Source organism: Cololabis saira, chromosome 20 (genome assembly GCF_033807715.1).
Source record: "Cololabis saira isolate AMF1-May2022 chromosome 20, fColSai1.1, whole genome shotgun sequence".
Classification (NCBI taxonomy): Eukaryota; Metazoa; Chordata; class Actinopteri; order Beloniformes; family Belonidae; genus Cololabis; species Cololabis saira.
The window spans coordinates 28,600,197-28,627,183 of NC_084606.1; the positions used below are offsets into that span (position 1 = coordinate 28,600,197).

Below are 26,987 nucleotides of genomic sequence, written 5' to 3' on the forward strand. Positions count from 1 at the left end.
GAGGGGGAAAAAATCAAGGTAAAAGACTTAATTGAATGAAATTTAAAATCTTGATTTTCATGATGTGAACGCTGGTATAAGGTACATTTAAGAAGTCAGACTTCAAAGGGTCTCAGTGTAGTATTAATAAACTGGCTTGTAACTACATTTATCTGTGTGCACATTCTTCTTCCTCCTTTAAATTGTATGTCTAAATGGTCCTTGTGGTTAGATGAAGCCACCAGAAATGCTTCAAACAATCAAATGTTACCAGCAAAAATGATTGGTGCTTGACATAAAAGCCCTGAGGTTCTGTTAAACTGTTAAAGAAGCACACCACCTTCTCAATATTTTGCTTAAGTTACAAAGAAAATGCATCCAGCTGCGTTGATTAAATCGTTTTATCATACTCAGGTATGTTCAAATAAACCAGTTAAATTTAATTTATATCGCTATTACTGTTACTGAGAGCTAAAGGTGAAACTTATTTTGAATGTCTTTTGCGGAAGTGAGTAGAAAAATGTCATACTGCACAGTCCAGCATTCATCTCAGGTTCAGAATCCTCTGCAAGAGAGCAAATAGGAAACTCCAATAGGAGAAAACCAAATTTAAGGATTCTACAGCAGAGAAAAATATTTATTAGTAGTAGTTGTTCCAATTAGCCTATAAGGTTTCACATTGTTCAAAGATTCAATTCAATTCAATTCAATTTATTTGTATAGCGTCAAATCATAACAAAGGTCATCTCATAGCGCTTCACGAAACCAAAAACAGAGATAAAAGTGTTTAGATATAATACATAATAAAATAATGTATAAAAACATAAGCATCAGAAAAAGATCAGCATCAGAGATAAAAGTGATCAGATATCACACATCATAAAAGAAAACAAGCATCAGAAAATAGATAAATACTGATTCCTCATCTCTGCTTTTTATCTGGGCACTTCATGAGCCATCTGTGGATATTGTGAACTTCTCAGTCTCAGCCATTTTTGACTATTGATCTTGAACATCTACATACAGTATATCTTTGAAAAAATGATGGTGGTCTTTTGTAGTCAGTGTTATTATCAATTAATGGTGGATAGTTTAGAACAAGTCAACAGACGAAGAGAAAGAGACGTGAGGAAGAAAAATCATTCATGGTTCAAAAGCTTACAAAGATAAAAGTCAAATTAATAGTGTACTATTTGTTTTTATTGTTTATTACTGTGGAGATGACGGTGGACTTCCGGGTCTCCTGGGACCTGAAGTGGACCACCCACATCAACTCTGTTAGGAAGAAGCTCAGCAGAGGTTGTACTTCCTGCGTCAGCTCAGGAAGTTTAACCTGCCACAGCAGCTGCTGATCCCCTTCTACACTGCCATCATTCAGTCTGTTCTCTGGTTCGCTGGTTGTTCAAACCTGTTGAAAAACCTGTTCAGGTCATTCACCCACTCCTGATCCCTGTCCAGCGCAGGTCTATAATAATAATAATAACCACAATCATATGCTGTAACAATGCACCTTTCAATAACCATGTCTACCTCACACTGCTGCACCTTTCACTTTAAAAAAAATTTATATATGTTAATAAGAGCTGTCATTTGCCTATTTACTGTACAGTGAGTGAAAATAACCGAGTCAAATTCCCTGTCTTGTTTGATCTGACTTGGCCAAATAAACATGATTGTGATTCCTGTTTATGTATCTGCTTGTGCGACCCCCCCGTCCCGCCAGCAGGGGGCGGTAATGCGCCGTTGAGCAGGTTTGGCCACATCCTGTTCAACTCAAGAAGAGCCTGCACCTAATACATCCATGGCCTGCACGGAGAAGGCGCATAAATGCAGGGTTCTGGCGCCAAACTTCTGCTGTAAGTACACTTTCTACCCAAAAAGCTTGTGTTTACGACATTGGAAAATCAATAACACCAACTCAGTCATATATACTGTCACCGTCTCTCTCTCGTGTGTGATTAGACCGATATTTACCCAGCAGTCATGTCCGTATTTGCTTTCGATTTCAGGAGCAGACTGGGTTTATTGTTTTATTGTTATGTTAAAATAACATTTTTATCCGTTGTAACGTTTCTCAGCAAACAGCTTTGAAAGAATGCAGAAGAGGCTCTTTCTCCTTTCTTTCTGTATACAAGACTGTCTCAGAAAATTAGAATATTGTGATAAAGTCCTTTATTTTCTGTAATGCAAAAATGTCATACATTCTGGATTCATTACAAATCAACTGAAATATTGCAAGCCTTTTATTATTTTAATATTGCTGATTATGGCTTACAGCTTAAGAAAACTCAAATATCCTATCTCAAAAAATTTGAATATTCTGGGAATCTTAATCTTAAACTGTAAGCCATAATCAGCAATATTAAAATAATAAAAGGCTTGCAATATTTCAGTTGATTTGTAATGAATCCAGAATGTATGACATTTTTGTTTTTTTAATTGCATTACAGAAAATAAAGAACTTTATCACAATATTCTAATTTTGTGAGACAGTCCTGTATTACCGGTCTATCACAGTCACACCAGCAGCAAGCCCACTAGCCTGTGTGATCTTGATATCATGCAATTAAAAGAGAAACATAAACACAAATTAATCCTAACTTATAGGATATTTTAAGAGGTCTTGGAAAGCCCAAGCGAGGTCTTGCACCGTCATGTCAATGAAAACATCTGCTGTTTTGATTATTGGTCCCTTTTCTGTTTCTTACAATAATGTGATGATTTTTTTTCTATTTGAAGGTTATGGGAAGCAGAAAGATAAATATTGTCACACAGCTACAAGTGACAGTGACCCCGCCGACAGAAACTCATCCTGTCATTCAGTCCATATTGGGCAGCAATCTGAAAAAGCTCAAGAAGTTACTGCGGGACAACAACATCGATGATGTTTATCCCTGCAAAGAGTGGAATGATTATATAACTCCACTGATTGCTGCAGTTGTAAAACACAACAATGAAATTTGTACTTACCTCCTGCGTCAAGGAGCGGATCCAAACAGACCTTCCCAAAAAGGCCTCGCTGCTCTGCATTATGTCTCACTGTCCAAAGCACCACTTGGTTTTGCAGAGGAACTACTTGACACCGGAGCAAATCCTAATGGATGGAATATCACAACACCCATCGAAATTGCTGCAAAGAATGACAGAGAGGATGTCATGAAATTACTTCTTTCTGCTGGTGCGCAGGTAACTTTGTTACCAATAGCTGATCAAATCTTAAAACATTTATCCCAGAAGATGCATGACTTGGCATCCAAAGGAGAGAAAGGATGTTCTGAAATGAGTTATTTTTTAGACATGGAAATTGCTTTACGAGAGAAGTCTCTTGATGAGGTGTTTAGGACCTTTCACAGTCACATGCTGATGGAGGATCCTCAGAGCCATTTGACCATGATTGAAGTACTGTTCACTGTTCAAGGGCAAGGTAAAGAAAAATACTGCCATGGGAGTATAAAATGGTTAAAGGAAACAGAAAATCTGGACACCTACATTGCAGGTGCAGTCAATCGATTTGCAAGCATCTCTAATGTACACATACATAGAGCATTTGAGAGTTTGCACACCGTTTTCTGCACAATGGAAGACATACCAAATGAGCAAGCACAGGCTATAATTCCCCCTCTGCTAGAACAACTTTGTTTGAAAAAGAGACGTGATACCAGGGTGGTGTTTCTGCAAAGTCCAGAACACGATGAGACTTTTGAAGCTGTTCTGCGAATACTTTATGTGATAACACAAAAAACCAAAGACATCAACTCCTTGGATTCAAGCTTCATGGAGAACTTGTGCAAAAAAGTTTCCCCTTTCATCGATGAGCCGCACTCCTCTGACATCAGGTTATACACATATGGCATCTTTGCAAACATGCTCTCAGTGAACCATGCAGCCAACATTTTCAGGTCAGTGAGGATGACTGCCGTGCCTGAGGACATACTGATATCTGCATCTATAACAACCAATGACAAGCTGAAGGAAGCACTTAGGCAGCTCAGAGATTATTTCAGCAAGCCGAGCTCTGAATTTGAAGGCAGTCCGCTCTCGCTTGAGCACAAGAAGAAAAAGAAAAAGAAGAAAAGCAAGGGGAAAAGATCAGAGAAGGTCAACCCAGATGATCAAGTGGATCCAATAGCAGCAGAATCCGTGGTGGAATCGACTTTGACTGGAGAGACTTCTCACCCAACGACTCCCAGATCACCAGAAACAAGAACATGGCTGCCAATCAGCCAGAGATGGAAGGAAAAGCTGAAGAGGCTTGCTGAGATTGATGACAGCACAGTCAGCAGAATCGGAAGCATCGTTTATGTGAATGATGCTGACTTCCGCATCGCGAAGGGAAGCGATGGCACTGAAGTCTTCCTGGGGCTGAGGGATGACGGCACAGAAGTCGCAATTAAAAGGATGTCTAAAAGCAACTATCAAGTGTTGAAGAATGAGGAGGGAATCCTGCGGCTACCTGAACTTGATCATCCATCGATTGTGCGATACATTGACGCTGCAGAGGATCGCAACTTTGGATATCTTGGTCTCCAACTTTGTGAATACACCTTGGAAGAATATATCAGAGATATTGGCAACGACCCGCTACGGAGACAGAAACTTGTCCATGAGTTGCTTGACAGCTTGAGGGTGCTTCACTGTCAAAATCCTCATATTCTCCACCGAGACCTCAAACCACAGAATGTTTTAATCGGTAAGATGTTAATATTTTCATTAGCTTAAGATCTGAAATTCTTCAAATACACAATCACACTTTAAAGGTTAACATTAACGGCACAGTAATAGGTAATGTAGACAACAAAGCAATATAGAAGAAATATCTCCGATAACAAATAGGGAGACATATTTATCGATGTTGCAGTAATATTTGCAGAACAGTAACAATAAAAGGTTTAAAAAGGTTAACAGGATTTAACATTCCAGGTGTCAGATGTTTTGCCTAAAACTTTGGCTTCAGTAAAATTGTATCTACAATTGTAATAAAAACATCTACAAAGGTTTTCAAATAATTACATGCCTCTTGATGTTTGGTTTAATCAAATTTGACCATGAAAGTAAATGTAACTGACAAAAAAGTGTAGCTTTTTGAAATATGATTTGTAGTGATTACGGTACAAGTGTCACAGATGTTTCCTGGTAACACGTCACCGCATTTTTAATCAAATTACATAATAAATAAAACTGAAAGTCTGGATGTATAGAAAGTGAATTACAGCAGTAATTTGTCAATGATGTTTGATGGCATACTTAGTTTGAATTTTTAGGTCAGAACAACGTAATGTTAAAATTTACCTTTTATAATCCATACATTGCACTGATATAGTGATTATAAATGTTGCACAAAACGTAAGGAAATTAGTGTTTGGTAGATTATTTCTTTGTTGTAACAATGCTTTCTGGCAAAAAATCTCATACCGTTGGAAAATCTGTTTATTTCGATTTTAAGTGGTGCCTCATTTGTAATGAAACATGCATTTGTGGGATGATCAGCTGAACTGAATATGTGGGTTGTGCTCATGAAAAATTTGCCAAATCTTCTCTGCCAATGCCAAACAGTTTGGACTCTTGTTTGGTGGATTGGATGATTAAAGTTTGAAGAAACAACAGATATTAGCAATTTAACAATTCATCCATTTGACAAACAGGAGCCTCAGTAGCCAAACACAGCCACACCAGCCCGGCACCTCCTCCTCATGCTGGTCACCAGCCGGGTCACACACTGCTGTGGGATGACATCCCATCCTTCAACCAGCATTTGTCACAACTCAGCCAGCCTGGTTGTGTTGGTCACTCTGGCACGAACAGCACGCCCACAGCACGGTCCCAGACTGTGGAGATATAGGATCGCCACTGGTTGCAGAATCTCATATCTCTGCACTGAGATTGCCTCCAATAATAAACCTCATTTTTCCAGCGAGCGAGATGCCGCCCCACACCATCACACTGCCTCCACCAACAGATGTTACTCTATCGGTGCAGCAATCAGCATACAGTTCTCTTTGTCTTCTCTGCACGTTGGCCTTACGATCCAACTGCTATAGCGAGAATCTGGACCCATCGCTGAACATAACATTCCTCCACAATCAGAAATTCTCAAAACTTAAAACAAGAGTCAATAGCAACAGCAAAATTAGTTGTTTGGCATTGGCAGATAAAGTAGATTTTAAAATGCAACACAATTCTAACAAGAGACTTCAGACTGATACATAAAACATAAAATGCATTAAAACCCAACAGAAATACATTAAATTGAACATTTAAGAAAAGAAAACTAAATAAAGGGTACAGTTCAGTTAAAAAAGTCAAGAGTTGAAGCAGATTTACATTTATCTTGGAGTATGTTTCTAATATAAGGAGCATGGGAACTGAAAGTATCTTCCCAATGTTTTGTTTAATGTGGGGGATTTATTGAGTTTTCAGATTTAACATGACATATACATTAAAGATGACTTACATGTCCACATTCATAGAGAAAAGAAAAGACAAAACCAAGAACTACTGAAAAAATATATAAATAAATAAATAAAAATAAAAAAAATATACACTTCTTGATTGGTGACTTTCAAGATATTCAATAAAATGTCCCCATAACTTAAAGAAACTCTGTATTTTCCCCTTGGTGGCATAGGTTAACTTCTCTCCCTGGCTAGAACGTTGGAAAGACTGTTAAACCAATGTTTAACTATGGGAGGTTCAGTCTCTTCCAGGAAGTTGCTATACAGTGTTTAGCCTGAAGTGAGCACAAAATGACAATCTTTTTATTCGCACCGGACACTCCTAACTCATCTGAAAATAGTCCTAGGATAAATACCCGAAGGCAGACCGGTAGTTTGATAGATATAATATCAGATACAGTTTGTATGACCTTTTCCCAGATTTTTTAATTTTGGGGAAACTCCATAGGCAGTGTAATAAAGTTCCTTCTTCTTGGCTACATTTAATACAGAAATCAGGATTATTGTTATCAAAGCGATGCAACAGGGCAGGAGTAATGTACGTGCGCATAATCCATTTAAATTGTAATAGTTTCAATCTGGTGTTGATAGTCTGACGTTGTCTATCATGACAAACTGTCTTAGTCAGCTTGAGAGATTTCTGCATTTAAATCACTAGACCAAGCCAATCTTTTACTGTCCGAGGATTCTTTAGATGAATCTACAATAATGTGGGGGACCAACTTAACATAGTTCTCTATTGCTCTATTATGTGCTCCTTATTCTCATGTTACATACATTTTTGTCATATTTTACAAAGATAAATATCTAATATCACATTTGTATCTAGTTATTACTTGGTCATTTGTTAATAATCGAGTAGTATTCACTTTGTTATCAGGCTATTGCCCACTTTTATTATGTTATCATTGTGTATTGCTGGAAATGCATAAAAAAATTACATTTTTTCCCCTTATTTTCTTTTTTTATTCTCATGAATATAGTATTGTTGAATTTTTTTCTCACTGATTTGTCATGCAGATGTCAAGGGAAGGGCAAGATTAGCAGATTTTGGCATCAGTAGACGCTTGCTCAAAGATCAGACCACTCTGCGCACATCCAGCGCAGGAACCAAGTGCTGGATGGCCACAGAGACTTTAACAGAAGACAGTAAGATACCATACAAGTCCAACACAGATATACAGGTGAGAGCTTCTGCTGTTCATATGTACATCATAACTTACTGGGAAAGAAGACAAAAACTAACCCCATGTAGTGTTTTTACATTCAAGGTGGCAGGGATGCTGATCTACTACATCCTCTCTGGAGGACAACATCCGTTCGGAAGATTCTTTGAGTGCGAGTTCAACATTTTCAAAGGGAATTACAACTTGGATCACGTAGAAGATGTGGTAGCAAAGGACCTGATCGAGCAGATGATCGTAAAAGATCAGAAGAGCAGACCTAAAGTGGAGGAATGCCTGAGTCATCCCTTCTTCTGGGGCTGTGGAAAGTAAGAAGAAACGACTAATGCATTCCTTTGTTTTTTAAAGCAGCACAACATCATTTTTTGGTTCTGGCTGAGCTAAAGCTCTTGAGTAAGGAATGACAGAGCTGCTACTTCTGCTATAAAGTCTGAGATGATATCATCAGAACCAGTGATGATAAGCCAGCATGCAAATACTAGCAGGTTTATTACCACTGTTAAACCCTCCTCTTTTGAATTTGGCTCCTGTAACACAATCACACATGTATTCTACAAATATATATATATGTTTTTGCCTTTTTTCCCAGGAGAGTTGACTACTTGAGGCGAGCTGGTAACAGGGATGAGGCTGCAAACTGCCGAAAAGCTGATCCAGAGCTCATTAGTTCACTAGAAAACTGCGCCAGCAATGGATCCTTCAAACAGTGGAAAAATAAGGTGACAGCAGTTTTTTTCTGGCAAGTTTTATTTAGTTGGAACACAACTTTCAAGTGTACGTGTCTTTTTAACACAGTTTCCAGAAGATCTGGTTCTGAAGATGGACGGGAAGAACAAATCCTACCCTGAAAACACGCTGGGTTTACTGCGCTTCGTACGCAACCTCCAGGAGCACTAGTAAGTGAAAATGAATTGAAAATGAATTGAAAATGGTGCAAGGGTCAAGTATCGTTTACAAGGTTGTGCTTTGAAATTATTTTTTTATAAATGGTGTTGACTAAAGACCTTTAAGAACCACAGAGCTAGACTAGCAAGCTGAGACGAGTCCTCCTCTTCATCATCTTGACCTTGAAGATGGAGCGGCAGCTGCAGGTGCAAACCGCTTGCTGGTGACGCAACAGAAACTCTGCTGTCAATGTGAAATTAATAAAACCAGATACTGGAGTGCCGGGCAGCTCAGCAGGCCCCCCATGTGTCGAGACTGGAGATCCTTAATGTAGCTCTCTCAAATGGCTGTTAGTTCACCCAGGGTTGCATCCATTCACAGCAAACTAATGAAGACAAATCTATGTAGCGTTTAAACCACAATGACTATGATTAAAAAATAAAGGCCACATTCATGAGGGAGTACATGTTTGTTAGACTAGATAACTAAAACATTTACATTCTGTTTATGGGTTTCTCGTCACTCCTCGTCCCTGAACCGTTGAGGACTTGTGATCCATAGGGTTCCTTTTGTTTAGGGAAAAGGAAAAATTGTAGGCTTTAATTGAGGAAAGAGAAGAAAGGTAAGTTGTCCTTTGTCATCCATGAATGTCCATGGCAGGTGTAAGGTGCTGCTTTAATAAAAAGCAGGGGGGCAAGAAATGCTGCCTGGTTGATTAACGCTACCTAAACTTTTTAATTGATTTCAGCCAAACCTGCTGGTCTAAAAACAGCATTTCACAGAGCGAGGCTGCAACAGTAGTGGCAGCTCTTAGCTTTGTACGGAGAGTCTGACTTGCAGTGTTTGTGTGCCGTCTTCTTACTGACTATACGGGGTCATTTTCACAATATCTCTAAAATTTGTGTGTTTTTCCCATGTTGTATGCATTTTTTCTCCAACAATCAAACAGAAGACGGCACTAAAATTGTTCTGTTGCAAGTCAGATGTATTTGCTGTTTTGCAGACAAATGTTTAATTTTTGTTAATTCTACTCTGCACATTGACCTGTCCCGTTGCTCTGTACTTCCACACACCATCGTGTTTGTTGCCCTGATTGGTCGTACTGCTGGTCAAGTGCGTGCAAAGGCAGTTTGATAAGCAAACCTTGGATCAGGAGGCCTTATGGATCGTTTTCAGTCCCTAGCTCTTGCTAGATTTGGATGTGATCTATCAGGCTATCTTATAATTCTGTAACAAAATTGTTCTTTTTGTTCACACAGCTCCAGGGATGCAGCCCAAGTTGATGTGCTGAGATTATTCCCCGATCTGTTCGGATGTGTCTACAAGTTTTCCAAGAGCCAAGGGTGGAGTCAAGAATCGCCCTTAAAGGAAATGTTTCAAAGAGAAGACATCAGTGCTGTTTTTGCCACGTCATCTACGTCCTCTGAGGAGCATTCAGACGTTGCACTTTCAGAGTCTCAACCCAGTGAATTGGAGTGAAATTAAATTAAAAAGGGGCTCTAAAAACTGAGAGTTGTGTCTTATAAGAATACAGAAAAAGATAACACTCAGATGTAAAAGCATTACTTTTGTCCTAAATTAGCACTTTACAAATAAACTAAATTAAATCAACTGTTTTAAAAGCAGTTATGGTTTAATCTTGGGGTAGGAGTTTCCTGTGGTACTTTTTACATAATTTGAGTGAATTTGTGAAATATGACATTACTACATTAAGCTATCCTGCACCATATCCTTAATGCACTGTCTTATATCCTTAATGCACTGTCTTTACGTTAACGTTTGTTGTTTAATGTGTGCCAAAGTGTTTTCATTCTTGGTGGCTTCATTGGTTGTTTTTTTTTTTTTTTTTGTAATTTACTGTTTATTCAGTTTTTTTCACAAATACATAAAAGCAAAGACAAACACTGAACAACCACAAGTGAACAGGGAGGACTACAGACAGATACTGACTAGCAAAGCTATACACTGTACCGTGTATAAAAGTGAGTATAACTATACACATGTTGTACACCACTGAATGTTAAACTATAAAGAAAACAGAAAAGCAGAAACAGAAGAAAAAAAAAAAAAGTATGCCCACTGGCTTACTGTAGGATGTCCAAATAAGCCCCCCAAATTTTCACATAGACATCCTCCTTGTTTATCATTCTATAGCACAACCTCTCATAAGAGGCAATCTTGGACATCTCATTAAACCATTCCATCATGGATACAGCCACTTGTGTTTTCCAATGGCGCAGTATTATCCTGCATCCAGTCATTAGAGCTGTTCGACACCATGAAGATTGGTGGGCATTTAGCCCGCTTCCCTGTGGTACCACACTCATTGGTTGTTTTTTAACCGTTTACCTTGCAAGGAATCATTGTCCTCATATTTTGCAATATTGTATATTCACAGTTAATCAGATGAAAGGTGGTGATACACTGAATAAAGGTGAATAAATGATGTTTGGCAAGTGTCTCTTATTTATTAAGTGAATTTAATTCCAAATGTGCAACCTTTAAACAGCACATAGAATAGAATAGATCTTCATTGCCATATCACCAGGTACAACGTACATACTCAATGTAAATTGGTATGGCAAGGCAAGTGTATTTCTATAGTGCAATTCAACAACAAGGTGATTCAAAGTGCTTTACAAAGACATTAAAACAAATAAAAAGCTTGATGTAAAATGTAAACAAAAAAGAAAGGAATAAAAACAATAGATAAACTCAGTAGTTAAAATATGATTGCTTTTTGGAACTGTAGATCTAGAGCTTTATTTAAAGGCACCTGAAAATAGGTCTTCAACCTGGATTTAAATACTGAGGAGTGTTTTTTAGCTGATCTGAGGCTTTCTGGGAGTTTGATCCAGATGTGTGGAGCATAGAAGCTGAATGCAGCTTCTCCATGTCTGGGTCTTACTCTGGGAACTGATAAAAAAACATCCAGATGACCTGAGGGGTCTGGAAGGCTCATACTGGGTCAGGAGGTCACTGATGTATTTTGGTCCTGGACCATTCAGAACTTTATAGACCAGCATCAGAACTTTGAGGTCTATCCTCTGACAGACAAGCAGTCAGTGTAAAGACCTCAGAACTGGACTGATGTGGTTCACTTTTTTGGTCTTAATGAGGACTCGAGCAAAAGTAAATGTATCATTTATAATCAGACCTGGATTAACTCAGTGTGGTTCCCCAGGGTGACCACACTTGAAGTGCCCCCCTCCTCCCACATTTTACGGTACAAAAGGGAAATGTACTATGGTTATAAATAATAATAATAGTAATAATAATACATTTTATTTATAGGGCGCCTTTCATGGCACTCAAGGATAAATTAATTATAAAGACCATAGTTTAACATGAGCGTATTGCTGAAGTACATGCTCAACCAGGGACGTGCAGAGACCTTTGGAGGGGCAGGTGCTGAAATGGGACACATGAAACACGAATTCAACACTTAAGACAATAACTTTGTTACATTTGTTACTTTGTTGTATTGTAATACCTGCTCTGAACTTCTAAAACCTTACCCACGACAAATACCCCGTATTATTATAACAGACTCAAATTAATACTGAAACTAATGGAAAAATACATAACCAAAATAACTCTGGATACCCACTAATCAGAACTAAAGTAATGACAGAAAAACAGATCTGAATCATAACATCATACATACAACATAAATAACTGGTACATGTGCTACCTGCTCTTTGCTATTGAGCTGGTGATGGATCCACTGCCTTTAGCAGCCTCACTCCTGTGTTCTGAAGAGTATTGGGTATTAAAATACATTATAATATAATGTATCTGCCACATTCTGAAGAGTATTATTGAGTATTAAGATTATCGGTGCTTTTATTTTGAAGGAAACTGTTTCATTATTTGTCATTATTTTGATGTTACCTTTTTTCGGATGCAGTCGAAAGCAAAACCCCTGCCATAATTATTATTTAATAAGTACTGCTAAAAATTATTTCAAATAACACCAATAACTCGTGATTTTACCGGAAGTTGTATGCTTTTGTTTTGACAGCGGCGGAGCGGAGGCTGAAAAAGTGACGCTGCACGAGAAACGAGAGGAGGCGAGGTGAACCTGCTCAGTCTGCATCCCAAACATTCGGGGAACATTTTCTTTTAATAAATATATTTATATATGCAATTATGCAGTCTTCCAAACGGAGTGAAAGTGACTGGCAGGGACTGGTCGGCGAGGTAAGTGAAAGACTGAAGACCGTGAATCGCCCCCGCAGAGACGGACGAGTTGAACAGACGCTCCATACGGAGCATCAGCTGGGCTTCCTCATTAGACCAAAACATGGGTCATATATCCACATTTTTACACGCTTAGAACATACCACAAGGGGGAAACGCTCTTGCTGGGTACTGTCGTGGAATTCGTGACTTGATGTGACCCACCTGTGGGCCCACATTCACTGGATATTAGTCTACATCCTTGAAACATCCTCACTAATGTAATCTGGAAAACTAAAATATCAAATAAATGCGTCTGGATATGGAATTCAGTGACACCCAGAGGAAAAATAGAGAATAGAGGGAAATATATATTAATGGGTTGGAAAAACAAAATCATGACTTCTTTACACTTTATCAATGAAATTATTTATCTATTGGCTCCACATGAAATACTACTTTTCCCCCTCAGTCAGCTATATCTAGAATTTAATTGAGTTAACAGGTGGTATTAAGTGATTAAACACACAAAAAAACCATTAAATCCAGAGACCAAAACAAAAAAGGTAAATGATAAAGTGTAGAAAAATAGATGTGACAGAGAATTGAATTTCATAGAAAAGAAATGACGTTGATGAAGGGAAATTAATCTATCCACTGTGTGTTTTTCCACCTGTAAGGAACTGGGCAGGGTTCAGTTGTCCACAAAAACTAATCTGACAGGTTTTCTTGCAGAGTTTTGCCTGTTACAAACCCCAAAGTTGAGACAAATGTGGTGGAGCTGCACTTAAAATACCGAACCACGTGACCTACAGGAGTGCGTTTCCAAATACTAGCAGTCTGTCTTGTGTTTGGTACAGTTTCTGGTGTGCAAGCGCAAGCTGGAGAGTAAGAAAGAGGCGCTGCTAATCCTGTCCAAAGAGCTGGACACTTGTCAGCAGGAGAGAGACCAGTACAAGCTGATGGCCAACCAGCTGCGAGAACGCCATCAGGGACTCAAGAAGAAGTACAGGGAACTCATTGTGAGTGGTTCAAACCTTCCAGGTGACCCTTCTAGCAAATGAGCATGTGACTATTTAACAAACACCAAAACACTTCAGCAAGGATCCAAGATATTATTATTATTATTAGTAGTAGTAGTAGTAGTAGTATTCTATATTACTGTATGCTGTTTGTATTCATATATAGTATAACACATTCAAACTAAGTCTTTCTGAAACGTTTTAGGACGGTGACACCTCTTTGCCTCCAGAAAAACGCAATCAGGTAAGTTGTGGGTTAGTTTGGATGACTCCATTCTTGTCAAATATTTGCTTTCATTGTGTTTCAGTGTAATTTCATGGCGTGGTTGAAACAAGCTCTTCTTCCCTTGTTATGTTTACTTAATGCAGAATACCACTTAATTATGGGGTTATAAATACATAGGATGTCTTATGATGCCTTCGAGGACACTGTGTAAAACACATGTACTCTTTCCATGTGTATGTTTCTTGTTTACACAGGTTCTGCTGTTACTTTATCTCTTATTTTAACTATATTAAGAAATATAGCTTGTGCTTGAACCAATGAGGAGACAAAACAGAGGTCCTGACTGCACTCATTCAGTCCTTTCCTCTGCTTCCTTCTCAGGTGAACCTGGCTCAGCTGCTGAGGGACTCGAGGGAACGTGCAAGAAAACTCTCAGAGGAGGTGAAAGACCTCACTCAGAGGCTTGCAGAGGCTCAGGGAGACAACAAGGTGCAGTCCATGGCGCAGACGTAGACTTGCATGGTTTAAGTTTCTCTTCTTGTAACAACATAAACGCGTTGCGTTCTGCAACGGCATGAGAACATTTGAGGAGAAATGCTGACTTTAACCCTTTTTCGTTGCAGCTCCTGAGGATGACCATCACCAGACAGAGGCTGGGGGATGACGAGGTGGGAGTGCGCCACTTCCCTGCCCATGAACGCGAAGATCTGGTGTCCCAGCTCGAGAGAGCAGGGCTGCAGGTTGATGGCTTTAATACTTTAAAACAATTTAACACACTTTGCAAACCTGGTATTTACACGTTATCCTGTGTTGTTTTTGTGTGCGCATTGGTATATTTATGTGTGCTCAAGGTGATTTTAATGATGATTGGCATCATGTGTGAAGTAAAACTTCATTTTCTAAATTTGCCATTTTGACTAAAAGTACATTTTCAAGCTACCAGGAAAGAAATGCTTCCAAACAAATGAGTCAAACAACCAAATGTGGGACAAAGAAGACCTTTACGTTTGTGGTGGACAGTTTGGGACTTATTACAAATGCTGATACTGATAGGTAGTATAAACATTTGTAGAAATATTTAACTTGCAAAATAAACTACACCCACAGAGTTAAAGTTGTGATTTTTAAGGCGTTTCCATGATGAGAGCCTTTCCTGTTTCCGTCACAGCCGGTGGATATAAACCAAATCTCCCCATTATTTTGACTTTTGAACAATGGAGGTAATAAAAATGTGGAATGTAGGGAAGTCGGGGCTAATTGGGTTTTTTCCAATATAAACATATGCAAATAGCAACTGTAACAAGTTTTGGTTTATTATAGCTCTATTTCAAGGGTTCAAACCCTATCAGTGGTATGTATGGCATAAAGGTTGCCGATCCTTCCTTCATTGATTCCCAGCAAACTACTTCACTAACAGAGAGACAGTTTTTTCTGGAACTGTTCCCTGAACCGCTGCCCCACATCTGCCCCGTAGCTGAGCAGAAACCACACACACCACACAAACGGCAACATCTCAATAGTGTGATGAGAGATGCTGTGCAGTCCGGCGCAAAGCTTAACACCTGGTCATCCTAGCGCGCTTCCCATCGTTTGGAAATATTTGCATTCCTCAAGTGCTTTCCTTCTCGTTTCATTCCCTCCTGTAAAAGTTGTGAACATCTTGTGATGGGATCACAGCTGCTGCGACCCGCACTACGCCACGTGTATTGATTTGTTGGAACAAACCCATTTCTGCTTTTAATTTGATCCAAGCTACTCCACTATGACCTTCTGTTAATGCATCTTTTGATAAGCAAGAGGATTATTTGTTGTTGTTTTGTTTTTTCATTGGCCTGGACCAGTGGAGTACTCCCAAGAGTCTTAAAATCCTGATTTTCTTAACTGACAAAAAGTGCATTTGAAACAAAAGGGTTTACTCCACCTTAACTTGTTTTAAATACAGTGGCTCAGTTAAAAGCCAAAGCCATGGTGCAATGTGTATAATCTCATCAGATTGTACTTTAATGATGTAAACTTTGAAATGTCTGTGTCACTTGACTCCTCCTCGTAGATGGAAGAGATGGAGCACGCCGTTAAGGCCCTGACAGACGAGCTCCAGGACGTGAAGGCGGAGCGTAATGTGTTCAGGGAAAAAGCTGAGCGACTAAATGTGGAGCTCAACCACGTTTTGGGGAACCATGAATCACGCATCATCGACGTGGATGCGCTTTGCATGGAAAACAGGTGAGGGCAAGACGAGGGTTATGATTCAGTCTGTAGAAACAGTGCTATTAGACGCTTATAAAAACTCTGGCCATCCCAGACGGTCTCAACTGTTGTCTGGTGATTGTGAAATCCAGGTCTTCTGAGCCAAATCGCCACCATTCACCTTACCAAAAATTCTGGATAAATGTTGCATTAAACTCATCACCAACACCCACCCACAGCATCACACTACCACCTCCATGCTTCCCAGTGAAGTTACACATGCCAACGTTATCTGTTCTCCATATCTGTGTCACACAAAAGCTGTAATCAGAAATCTGAATCGGCTTTCCACTAGTTTATCCTTCATCTCTCATGTTTCCCGATTCAGTTAATGATCTCCTTCTTACTGGTCTGAAAGGTTTTTTTGCAGCTTGAAAGCCTCATTTGCCAAGATCGGTCTGCTGCTTAAACAAACTTTCATGTGGACTGTAATTCGAGGGTCCAATAATTGGCCACTGCAGAGATTTTAAACTCTTAAGAAACTTTTCTGCAAAGGAGAAAAAGTGATTCAGTCCTTAAACTTCAGTCAGCATTTGGCTGCTCGGCAGCGCAGTGGGTTAAGCAAGCGGCTCGTGTACTGAGGCTACAGTCCTCCTGCAGCGGTCGCAGGTTCAAATCTTAGCCTGCGTACCTTTGCTGCATGTCATCCCCATTCTCTCTCTCTCTACCCCTTTCCTGTCATAAAGGGCCACTAGAACCCAAAAAAAAACAAATCTTAAAAAACAAAACTTCAGTCAGCAGTGATGGAAACACTACATGAACACTGAAGAACAGCCAGCTTAACAAAATCTCACTTTCATTTTGGAATGAATAAAATCTATTGGACTCATATATCAGTTGAAATGAGAGGAAAAGGACTTATCGGTTTGTTTCATGTGGGGTCTGACTTTTTATTTGACACCTTTACCGTGTAATTACAGTAGGTTTTTGTTTCAGCTGCTAGACTATGTTTGATATGACTCATCCCAAGTTTATACAAATGTTTTCTGTATTAATTATTAAGTGTTGTGGCACCTTTATAACATAAAAAGTAAACGGTCATTTGAACAGCCTGGACTCTTGTTTTAGTTTAGCTAGAGCTACTAAAATATATATATTTTTTTTAATCACTGCATCTCAGAATGTGGCTCCTGGAGGCACAAACTTCAGTACGTGTGAATATTATACCTAAAGGTACAAACTTACTGGTTATCGGTATTGTTATCGACCATGAAGAAGCAGTTAATTATTTGCTTTGGCTGAAATTTTCAATATCATGCATCCCTACTTTTAAGGCACTAGATTGTTTCAACTTTGTTCAGCGGGCGTTGCATGCATGGAGGCTATAATCTTCATGCAGCCAGACCAGGTCCAAATTATCTGGTTGGTGGTCCTTTGCTCCCTGTCTCCGTCTTCCCGTGTCAGAAGTATCAATGAAGGCGATTCGAACCACAAAGTCTATAAAAAAACAAAAAAGAAAGTCTCACTGAAATTAGGATCCGCCTTTGATGATACCCTTAAATCCACCCTTCCTTTTGTGATAATTTCACAATACTGTACGTAAGGGATCAGTCATCGTGTTTCTATATAGTTTAAAACAAAAGTATGATAGCAAATATTGCAATTAACTATGGTACTGCTCTCACTCTCTCTCTGTAGGTATCTGCATGACCGTCTCACTCAACTGCAGGAGGAGGTGAACCTGCTGAAATCCAACATTATGAAGTACAAGGTACATATTTAACGCCTCTGTAAAGTTTAGTAGAAAAATGATTCAGACAAAGTTTCAGGTCATTTCTCTAGTTTATTATGTTCTTGTGAAAGAAGTTGTTTATATTCAGAGTTCATCAAGCTCAGCAGGCTGAGCTCCGTTCTCTTGTTTCTCCGTCCCCACAGACGGCCCTCGAGAGGAAAAAACCCACCAGTGCATATGGAAGATCCAGTAACGGCCCCCTTACCGGAGTCCTCTCAGCCAAACAAGGTGAAAACTGGCGGTGGGCAAAAATATTGATCGGTCGATACGATATTGATATTCAAAATTTTAATATCTATTTTTTTTTCTGTCTTGTTTTCAAATCATACATCATGTTTCAGACGGGTTGTAAATCCAGCACGACTTTTATTATATACCATGGCATTAAATAATATTGTTATTGTTGATTTCATATTATATAAATTATATGAAAAACATATGCAAATATTTTAGATTGTATAGTTACAATAAAACGGCATGGATAATTTGAATACCATTTTTTTTTTTACTTAGTCTGTCCCATGAATTATCACTATAATCTTATGTATGTACAACTCAGATTTTAAGATGCATAATACCTTTTACAGTTTTCAGCAAACTATGTATAACATAGCAATATTTTGCAAAATTCGGATATTGCAGTATCGTATCGTGGCTCAAGTATCGTGATGTGTATCGTATCGTGAGGTTCTTGGCAATACCCGCCCAGAGTGAAAACGCAAACCCTCGAGCTCTCTTTGAATCCTGTTTAAGCTCAGATACAGAAAGATGTCAGAGCAATTCATCTTCAATATTGCAGAAATCCAATAAAATTAAAAAAATATCGCCTATATTTTTTTTCAATACCAAAGAAAAACAAACAGATTTTGTGTCCACAAATCAATTTCTTTGTCTCCAAAGTCTTGACCGACCACGTATCTTTCTTTCCTTTTTTTTTTTTTTAAATAATGTCCTTTTTTCTGATCTTTCAAGCCATCATTCGGACACCAGCCGGGTTTTTAATTGAAATCTGAGTGGTGAAGAGCACCACGGGCATGGAAATGAGCCTGCCACGATGACGGACAGCTGCTGGTAAAAGCAGCACAGTGGGTTGTGGAGAAAGTTAGCCGAATGTTACCTAGTAGACGACCGTTTTCAAAACTCCATCTCTGTTTCATTCTTGTCGTGCTGTTTCTCCTCATCAGTTGTAGTGTTCTTTGTTCTGTTGTGTTGTTGTTATGATGTGAGGTAGTACCGCTCCCCCTTCCCCCGAACAGTTTTTCCATTATTCCTCTCTTCTGGTCTTTGTCCTATTTTCAGTCCAGGAGATGCTCCTGGAGGAGCAGGGCTGCAGCTTGCCTGCCACTCCTCAGTCCATCGCTGACCTCAAATCCCTGGCCACCGCCCTGCTGGAGACCATCCACGAGAAGAATCTTGTCATTCAACACCAGAGACACACCAACAGGTAATAAGAGGACGCAGCATCTGCTCCTCTGCTCACGGCATCAAATAAATACCGCTTAAGTTTTAACTTCAACCACCTGCCGCACTCTGTGTTTGTCCAGCTGTTAAAAGAACCCTCCTCCACAAAGGCAAACATTAAAGAAACCTGACTCCTCGTATTTGTTCTGCAGGATCCTGGGGAACAGAGTTGCAGATTTGGAAAGGAAGCTAAAGACTTTGGAGGTGTCGGGATTATGGAGTCTACCGGGTGAGCGTGACGACCATGTTTATTTTGTACCATGTTGCTACAGTCGTTTGACATCTTTTTACAGATTAGAGTCGCTCTTACTCTGCAAAAAATAAGTTTCATTGTTATTTGTTTTTTAATAATTACATTTGTCTTGAACTCCAAATTATTATACATAAGTAATAATTTCATCTAACTTCATTTTCAGCAGCTGTGTGTTTTTATTCAGACAGCCGTCAAAGGCCACAAGTGGGAAAGATCTGTACCACACCATGAGCAAACAGGACTGTGTGCGTGCGTGCGTGCGTGCGTGCGTGCGTGCGTGCGTGCGTGCGTGCGTGCGTGCGTGCGTGCGTGCGTGCGTGCGTGCGTGCCTGCGTGCGTCAACCAGGCTTTCCTGAACTCGGGACTCTTTCCCACGGGGTCAGATTTAAGTTCATGTTGGCGTATCAGGGTTGACTGTGTGTGCGCGCATGTGTTTATACTCAATCAATGAACGTTGAATGAATTTTATGATATTGCAGGCCAAGTTTTATCTTTACTTAGACAAATACATAACCCAAGAGTCTTCTCTCTAGCTGTTGGACCTCGTAGTTTTAAAATAATTTCCCTTCCTACCCCCTTTTTTTAAATTAATTAATTTATTTTTATCAATCTCCACACTGTTGAGGCTTCAAATTCATAACAGCCTATCTGTGTATGTGTGTATGTCTCTCTCTCTCCCTCTCTCTCTCCTCTCTGGCTGCATCTCAGGCTTGACCTACCACGTATCTGTGGGAATTGGGAGTATGTATTCCTTCTGCCCCACTTAGCCCATCCATGCCCTCCACTATGTCATGCCAGGACAAATCTGGGCAGACACCCAGAAAAACACGCCACCTCATGCCCACCTCTTACAACATGTCGACTCCATGACCACCAGCTCGTGTGTGTGTGTGCGTGATGCCATTGACTGAATCAGGCTGCAGGGCTATCGCACACAAACTGAATCTTTTTCGGCCCAGCGGGCCTGTCTCAAATTGTCCAAAAAAAAGAAGGAAAGAAAATGTATTTCTTTATCTAAATGTTGAGAAGGAGCTTATTTTGAGGAAGACAGAGAGCTGTTTAGGGTAGCATAATGTTCAGTGATTAAGTTTTAAAAAATCTGAATCACAATCTCAAGCATTTGAGCACATAAACCAACAAAGACATCAATCAAGTTAAACATTCAACTCTAAGGAAATATATACTGTTGAATTTGCTCTCAAAGCTCCTTTTGTCTTTGTAGTAATTATGTGAAACTTTGGAGAAATGCTTCTTGATACTAAGTTACAAAACAGTAGCATACAGTTAAATATTGGACCCATTTTTCTTAAACTTTAAGACCTACAATTAAAGATCTATATTAGTATAGAGGCTTGTAGCATTATTTGTTACAATTTAGTCCATTTCCTTCTAGTATCAAGGAAATAAAATCTTTAAAAAGTGTATTTATAGGGCAAACCTTTGCTTATTTAATAGAGTTGCATTAAAGCCATCATAGTTTTGCAAAGAGGCACATTTGCAAGCTGTTCCTGAACAATCTACCAAATAAAATTTCAGTTTAAATCGAATTTGGAGTCTGAAACCAGGGCGGTTCACTTTGAAAAATAATTCTCCCTTTTCTCCACCGGAGGGAGATGTTGCGCCGTTGAAGGACTGGATTTAAAAGGCGGAGGGGCTGCGGCTGGATGGAGGTGTCCTGTCATGAGACCGTCATTCTCTCCGCCATAAAACTGACAAGCATCCATTACTGAAAATGATTGCCCACATTACAAACACATTTAGCGGAATGTGCCGTTATTAGGGAATTTGTAGGCGAGGGCCCAGAGTGGCTGACGACCATGCTGTCCAACACAGTTAGGGAGAAAGAGGTATATATAGAGAGAGATCCAAGTGTCTGCGGCCTTGATGTGATGGTAAGTTGGGCTGATGAATATTAAAGGCAAACAGCATAGGATGGAAGGCCTTGGCTGGCTACCTGAAGTCCAGGGAACACTAGAGGTGACTATATCGTCTGGTGAGAATGAGCCAAAAACAATAACGATGACATCGAGGCGGCGAGTCACATAAAGCCAAGATTGATAGATGTCTCAGTTCATCCTACCTCCATGCTGGATACGTCCAAGCTGAAAGGTAACATTGCAAGTGAATGCCTGTCAGAGTGCGTTGGCAATTTAAAAGACAGAGGTGAATACACACTCGATCGTTATAGCTGTTCTTCAGTCTATTGACTGACTTTTTCCAGCTTAGAAGATGACATTTCACCCTAAAGCTAGACAACACGGCATGCTAGTGTAGGTTTGTGAACGTGAGAGTGATTGACAGATGTGTACGCCTCTGCAGGAACTGAACTGTTTGTGGTATCACGTTGTCTACAATAGTTAATTATCGCGATATAGGCGCATAAGTATATGAGGGATGTTTTAAGTTAGAAGGCTAGACAGGCAAATGTCAGTAAGGTTTAAAGCGAGCGCCTGCTGCCTCCTCCTGGGTACTGTCTGCCTCCTGGAGATGCAGCTGCTGTGCTTTTGACAAAGCTTTGCTCTGAATATGTAATAACAAGCATTAGCTTATTAGTAGCTTTAACGGGCGGTCTGCAAAATGTTTCCAAGAGCCCCTCTGTGCTGGAATGCTGTGGAGGTTGGTTATCTGAGCTTAATGAAGGAAATTAAAGGAATATTTCCTTCTTCTTCTTTTTTTTTTTTAACTCTATTGCACTTGTGAGAAATGTGGAAGGATATTTAAACGTGATTGCTGTGGATGTGTTGAGTTTGATTACTGCTTAAAGACAGTTAACACCATTTTTTTATGGGTCTGTTTTTAGATGTCAGATATAAAAAAGATTAGTTTGGCCTCAAATATTCATGACAACTGTCATTCTAAGCAAAATGGAACTTGAACCAAGTCTTTAGATTAAAAAAAGAAAGAAAGGGACACACCAAACACTGGCAGTCGAGTGTCAATTATCATATTTTTCATTTGTTTTTCTTTGTTTTCTCACCACCATTCTTCATTACACGCATTCACACCCAACTTGACCTTTTCGAAGGTCATTTTATGCTATTAAAATGTATCGTCTTGTCCATTTTTGTGTTACAAAGTCCCCAGTAAATGGGGTTATTCGCTCCCATACGAGACTCTACATCTGAACTTGAGCATATTTATAGCTCTGGCTCTTCTTCTGGTACTTATTTACATCCTGATGCAACACATTTACATAATGTCTGCCTTGTGGCTAGTTTAGTACATCCCAGACAAACAAATTTGTGCTCTGCCATTTTTGGCAAATCAGCTGATTAGTCAGAACAGATTGGGTCTTTGGGACGCGTCAGTGACAGAAGGTGACAAGAGGTGCAGCCACAACCTATAGAATGGAAAATAGTGGCTTTTTTATGTGCGTGTTTTTCCTCATTGACGTAAGCCTTTTTTTAGTCGATTCTTTAAATAAAATCGTCTCTAAATTAGCATAATGGGCTCTTTGAAAGAACTTTTTAAACAACCCTTTTGCCTCTCTTCCGTTGCTAAATTGAATTGTCAGAATTTCTCCAGCCTCCATGTTTCAGATATTTACAGTTTCTATCCTGGTGTACACTGAGCATCCATGAAAATATGGGCTAGATTCCTGACAATATGGTCCACCATTCAGGATTCCCGTACATCATGCCACCCAGTCACCGCTCACGCCCCCACCCCCCACTCTCCTCTTTGTTTTTGTGCCAGGCGCTTGAATAGTCAGAGCAATATGCACTTTTGCTTATCCAAAGTCTCTTTGAGGGGGAAAGGGCTGCACATTTACTGGTTTTCTGTGTCTGCGCGTTAGTGTGTCTATGTGCACAGGCCACGCTGTGTGTATTTGTGACGTCTGGTTTGTAGTGCAGTCTCCTAAAAGTAGCATATGGTGTCAGCCTAAGAGGCATGCAGCCATCACTAATGAAGACAGATGACAGGGAGCTGCATCCTCATCCTGTAAGCATTCCAGTGCATTCGTGAGTGTGTGTTTGTTTTCTCCGTGAAAGCACAATCAACCCCTCACTGTACATGTGCATAATCCATTCCAGCATGTTCAAGAAGACAGTCCTCACCATCAGGTTTTTTTTTTGTCATTTATTTATTTTTAAAACCAAAAAAAAAAAAAAAAACAGGGTTTTTGTATTTCTTGGCCTTACAGGAACACGGGACAATATCTCTTTGAATGAGAACCTTCAACTAGAGCTTCAACCAACACTCGCCACACAGCCCAGAGTGCAGCCACCCAAAGGTGAGTGTGTAATTGTCTGTAGCTGGCTTCGTCAGTCATTGATGAGAATCCCCGACGCTTGCGGCGTAAACAGTGCAATTAGTCGCTGTGTGCAAAACACTCCTTTCTGTCTTCTGTGCTTAACCCAAGTCCTTTCCCTTCCCGCTTCAGCTCCTCTCTGCTTCTCATTGGTGCAAGCTGCTCAAATGCCATGGCATTTTGGAAATGTGAAACAAATTCTCACCCACTGACATTCAGAAACTTCTGCCGTGTTCTCCTTTTGAATGAGGGAGTGGGAGATGTGGAGGCCATAAATATGGATGTCACATGAAGTAATGATGCTTTCTTCCTGCTTGTTTTTGTGTGTGGGTAAAAGGCGGCTGCTACTCTGTGTGAATTCCTTAACCTTTTTTTTCCAGCACGTCCACAAATATGGGTCAGTAAGCCCCAAAGTGAGAGCGCATATTGCTGAAGAAGCAAAAACTGAGCAGTTAACATATCCAAGATTCAGGGTGTCACAGATGTCCTGCCTCATCTGGACCGCTGCTACTTGATTTAGCCTGCTGCCATGAAAGCATTTCAGTAATAAAAGTGATTAATAATCATCATTTGTAGCTGCCGTGTACCACCAAGGGATACATTGATGTTAAAAAAACTGTTAAAAAAATGTACAAGAAAACCCTTTCAGATCATAGATGGGGCATAATCAAGTGATACACAATTAAGAGCTTAATCGGTCTATACCAGGGATCGGCAACCCGCGGCTCCAGAGCCACATGCAGCTCTTCAGCGCCACCCTAGTGGCTCCTGGAGCTTTTTCAAAAATGCTTGACCTTTTTTTCTTTTTTTCCTTTTTTTCTTCTTTTTTTCTTCTTTTTTTCTTCTTTTTTTTCTTCTTTTTCTACTTTTTTTACTTTTTTTCTTCTTTTTCTACTTCTTTTCTTCTTTTTCTACTTTTTTTCTTCTTTTTCTCTTTTTTCTCTTTTTTTCTCTTTTTTTCTTCTTTTTTTCCTTTTTTTTAATCTTTTTTTCTTCCTTTTTCCTTTCCTTTTTAATCTCGATATTTCGGCTTTTTTCTCGACATTTCGACTTTTTTCTCCAAATTTTGACTTTTTTTGTCGACATTTCGACTTTTTTCTCAAAATTTTGAATTTTTTCTCGACATTTCAACTTTTCTCTCAAGATTGTACTTCAACATTAATTTTGACATTTCGACTTTTTTCTCGAAATTTCGACTTTTTTCTCGAAATTTCAACTTTTTTCTCGACATTTTGAAGTGCATAATGAAAAAATAAATCTTCCCCCAGTTATAACTAACATAGAAACATGCAGCATGTGTTGCCTTCATTCTAAGGCTGATACAAGACTTTTCATTTTTTGCGGCTCCAGACATATTTGTTTTTTGTGTTTTTGGTCCAATATGGCTATTTAAACATTTTGGGTTGCCGACCCCTGATCTATACATAATGATGGCCCAAAACAGCCTCACTAAAACTTAGCCTAATATTCCTAGATCTAGTCAATTTGTCTTATTAAGCTAAAAATATCCTTGACGATGGGGTAGGACATTTTTTCTCGACTAGTATTTTTAAAACTGTCTAGCCATTAGACAAAAAAGTAAGACTAATCTTAAAACAAGACTGTTATTTACTTTCTTATAAATGAGTCTTTGCAGTGTAGCCCTGCTGATCTGTGTAGTAAACAACATGGGGGCAGACTAAGGCAGGTGATTGTTCTCTGGCGTGGCTTTGTCCCTAGTTGAAGTGGGCGGTTGAAATTTCTCATTTCTCTTAGATGACAGAAGTTCGCTTGAATCAGCTTGGGACTACCACACCGCCGGCACTGACCTTGACAGAGACGGCGTCAACGGGGACGGCGAGCCGCCGCTGCTTAACTTCCTGGAGCCTCATGAAGGGATAGATACTAATGGGATTGACAGGAACGGGGGTGAAAGTGCGTCTCCGGAGTCGGAGGATGGACAGAGCCCAGTGGAAGAGACGGGGAGGGAGGCGGAAGGAGTCGATGATGAAGAACTCGGTTCCACAGTTGAGGAGGGAGAAGAAGCAGCTCTGGCGCTGGACGCTCCGCCAGCTGAGTCCGAGCTTCAGTGGCTTTCAATCGAACCAGGGTTCCTCTGTCAGTCAGAGGCTGATCACTTGTCCTGCCGGGACAGCGAGGCTAGTGAGGCGCATGAACATAGAGAAGCCTCGGCATCTGTTCCAACGAGCAAGGCCACAGAGGAGTCAAGTACGACTGAGTGGGACGGTCACTGTTCATCTACACAGACAGACACCTGTCAAAGTGACAATTTAGCATGATCTGAAGTCATGAAAACATCTGCAAGGAATATTTCAATTCTTCTTTTTACTAATGACTGCATCAATCATACTGTCTTCTGCTCCTTTTTCTTTGTTGTCATACAAATTGTTTTAGTAAATAAGACAATGAAAGGAGCAGGGAATCTTCAAATCAGAGGGTTTGCAGTCGTACGGCCTACAGGAATAATCAAGCAAGTAAAATAACAAACATCATCAACTCCTGTTCACCATATTCCCTTCCAGCTGTCCCCCGTGGAAAGATGATCCCACTTCTTTGCTTTCTTCTGAAGAGATGTTTTAAACTCAGTTCCATATTTTGGTTCAAGGATTCCAAACTGATGTACCAAAACATCTAATGGCCGTGTTGTACATGTCTGTGAATGAACAGTCTCCCAATGATTTCGTTAATGTCTGTTCATTTAAAGGAGTAAATCTTACAAATCGTTCAAATGTATTTTCCCTGTTGACACTTGGTATTTTAATGGGATTACATGTGCCTTAAATGTCAAAATGCTTAATGATATTTATAAACCTGGATGTGTAAACATACGTTGTTGGTAATTATTTTTGTTTCCAGCACAGATTAATTATATTATTTCATATGTCCAGAAACTGAATAGTTTTCTAAAAGCCATATATTTATGGTTAAATATCATCATTGGTTTAAAAAGAATCCTGTAGATAATTGATTAACAAAAAATAAAAAGGAAAAATAGAGAATTAAGAACAGCAACAACCGTCAAAAGAAGAAAAAAAGACGATGATTACCAAATGTGTGTATGATGGGTGTTTTCAGTGAAGGAGGAGCTGACTTTGACAAAGTAGAAAACAAA

The 26,987-nt window shown here is 39.6% G+C and overlaps 2 protein-coding genes across 3 annotated transcripts; both read left to right on the forward strand.

The window, feature by feature from the left end:
• The first annotated feature begins 2,724 nt into the window (after window positions 1-2,724).
• Window positions 2,725-10,111, forward strand: LOC133420680 (uncharacterized). Its single transcript, XM_061710444.1, has 6 exons — window positions 2,725-4,669; window positions 7,452-7,615; window positions 7,703-7,923; window positions 8,205-8,334; window positions 8,411-8,511; window positions 9,760-10,111. The coding sequence occupies exons 1-6, from the start codon at window positions 3,136-3,138 to the stop codon at window positions 9,977-9,979; spliced, it is 2,370 nt and encodes a 789-aa protein (XP_061566428.1). The 5' UTR covers window positions 2,725-3,135; the 3' UTR covers window positions 9,980-10,111.
• A 2,447-nt stretch (window positions 10,112-12,558) lies between these two features.
• ccdc149a (coiled-coil domain containing 149a) lies at window positions 12,559-26,698 on the forward strand. Of its 2 annotated transcripts, XM_061710487.1 has the most exons (13): window positions 12,559-12,703; window positions 13,543-13,704; window positions 13,910-13,948; window positions 14,312-14,419; window positions 14,554-14,670; window positions 15,981-16,153; window positions 17,816-17,888; window positions 18,053-18,137; window positions 19,209-19,353; window positions 19,523-19,599; window positions 20,332-20,364; window positions 23,768-23,857; window positions 25,631-26,698. In XM_061710487.1, exons 1-13 carry the CDS (start codon window positions 12,653-12,655, stop codon window positions 26,152-26,154), a joined length of 1,677 nt encoding a protein of 558 aa, XP_061566471.1. In that variant the 5' UTR covers window positions 12,559-12,652; the 3' UTR covers window positions 26,155-26,698. The 2 variants fall into 2 exon arrangements, with proteins under 2 accessions (XP_061566471.1, XP_061566472.1); XM_061710488.1 differs by lacking the exon at window positions 20,332-20,364.
• The last annotated feature ends 289 nt before the right edge of the window (window positions 26,699-26,987 follow it).

What these genes read in the sequence shown, in the direction of transcription:
- LOC133420680 (XM_061710444.1), top strand. Translation starts at nt 3,136, where the DNA reads ATGAAATTACTTCTTTCTGCTGGTGCGCAGGTAACTTTGTTACCAATA. An exon ending in TCAAACAGTGGAAAAATAAG is followed by an intron (nt 8,335 to 8,410) that starts GTGACAGCAGTT and finishes TTTTTAACACAG; the next exon opens with TTTCCAGAAGATCTGGTTCT. An exon ending in CGCAACCTCCAGGAGCACTA is followed by an intron (nt 8,512 to 9,759) that starts GTAAGTGAAAAT and finishes TTGTTCACACAG; the next exon opens with CTCCAGGGATGCAGCCCAAG.
- ccdc149a (XM_061710487.1), top strand. Translation starts at nt 12,653, where the DNA reads ATGCAGTCTTCCAAACGGAGTGAAAGTGACTGGCAGGGACTGGTCGGC. An exon ending in AGAAGTACAGGGAACTCATT is followed by an intron (nt 13,705 to 13,909) that starts GTGAGTGGTTCA and finishes GAAACGTTTTAG; the next exon opens with GACGGTGACACCTCTTTGCC. An exon ending in GCGCTTTGCATGGAAAACAG is followed by an intron (nt 16,154 to 17,815) that starts GTGAGGGCAAGA and finishes CTCTCTCTGTAG; the next exon opens with GTATCTGCATGACCGTCTCA.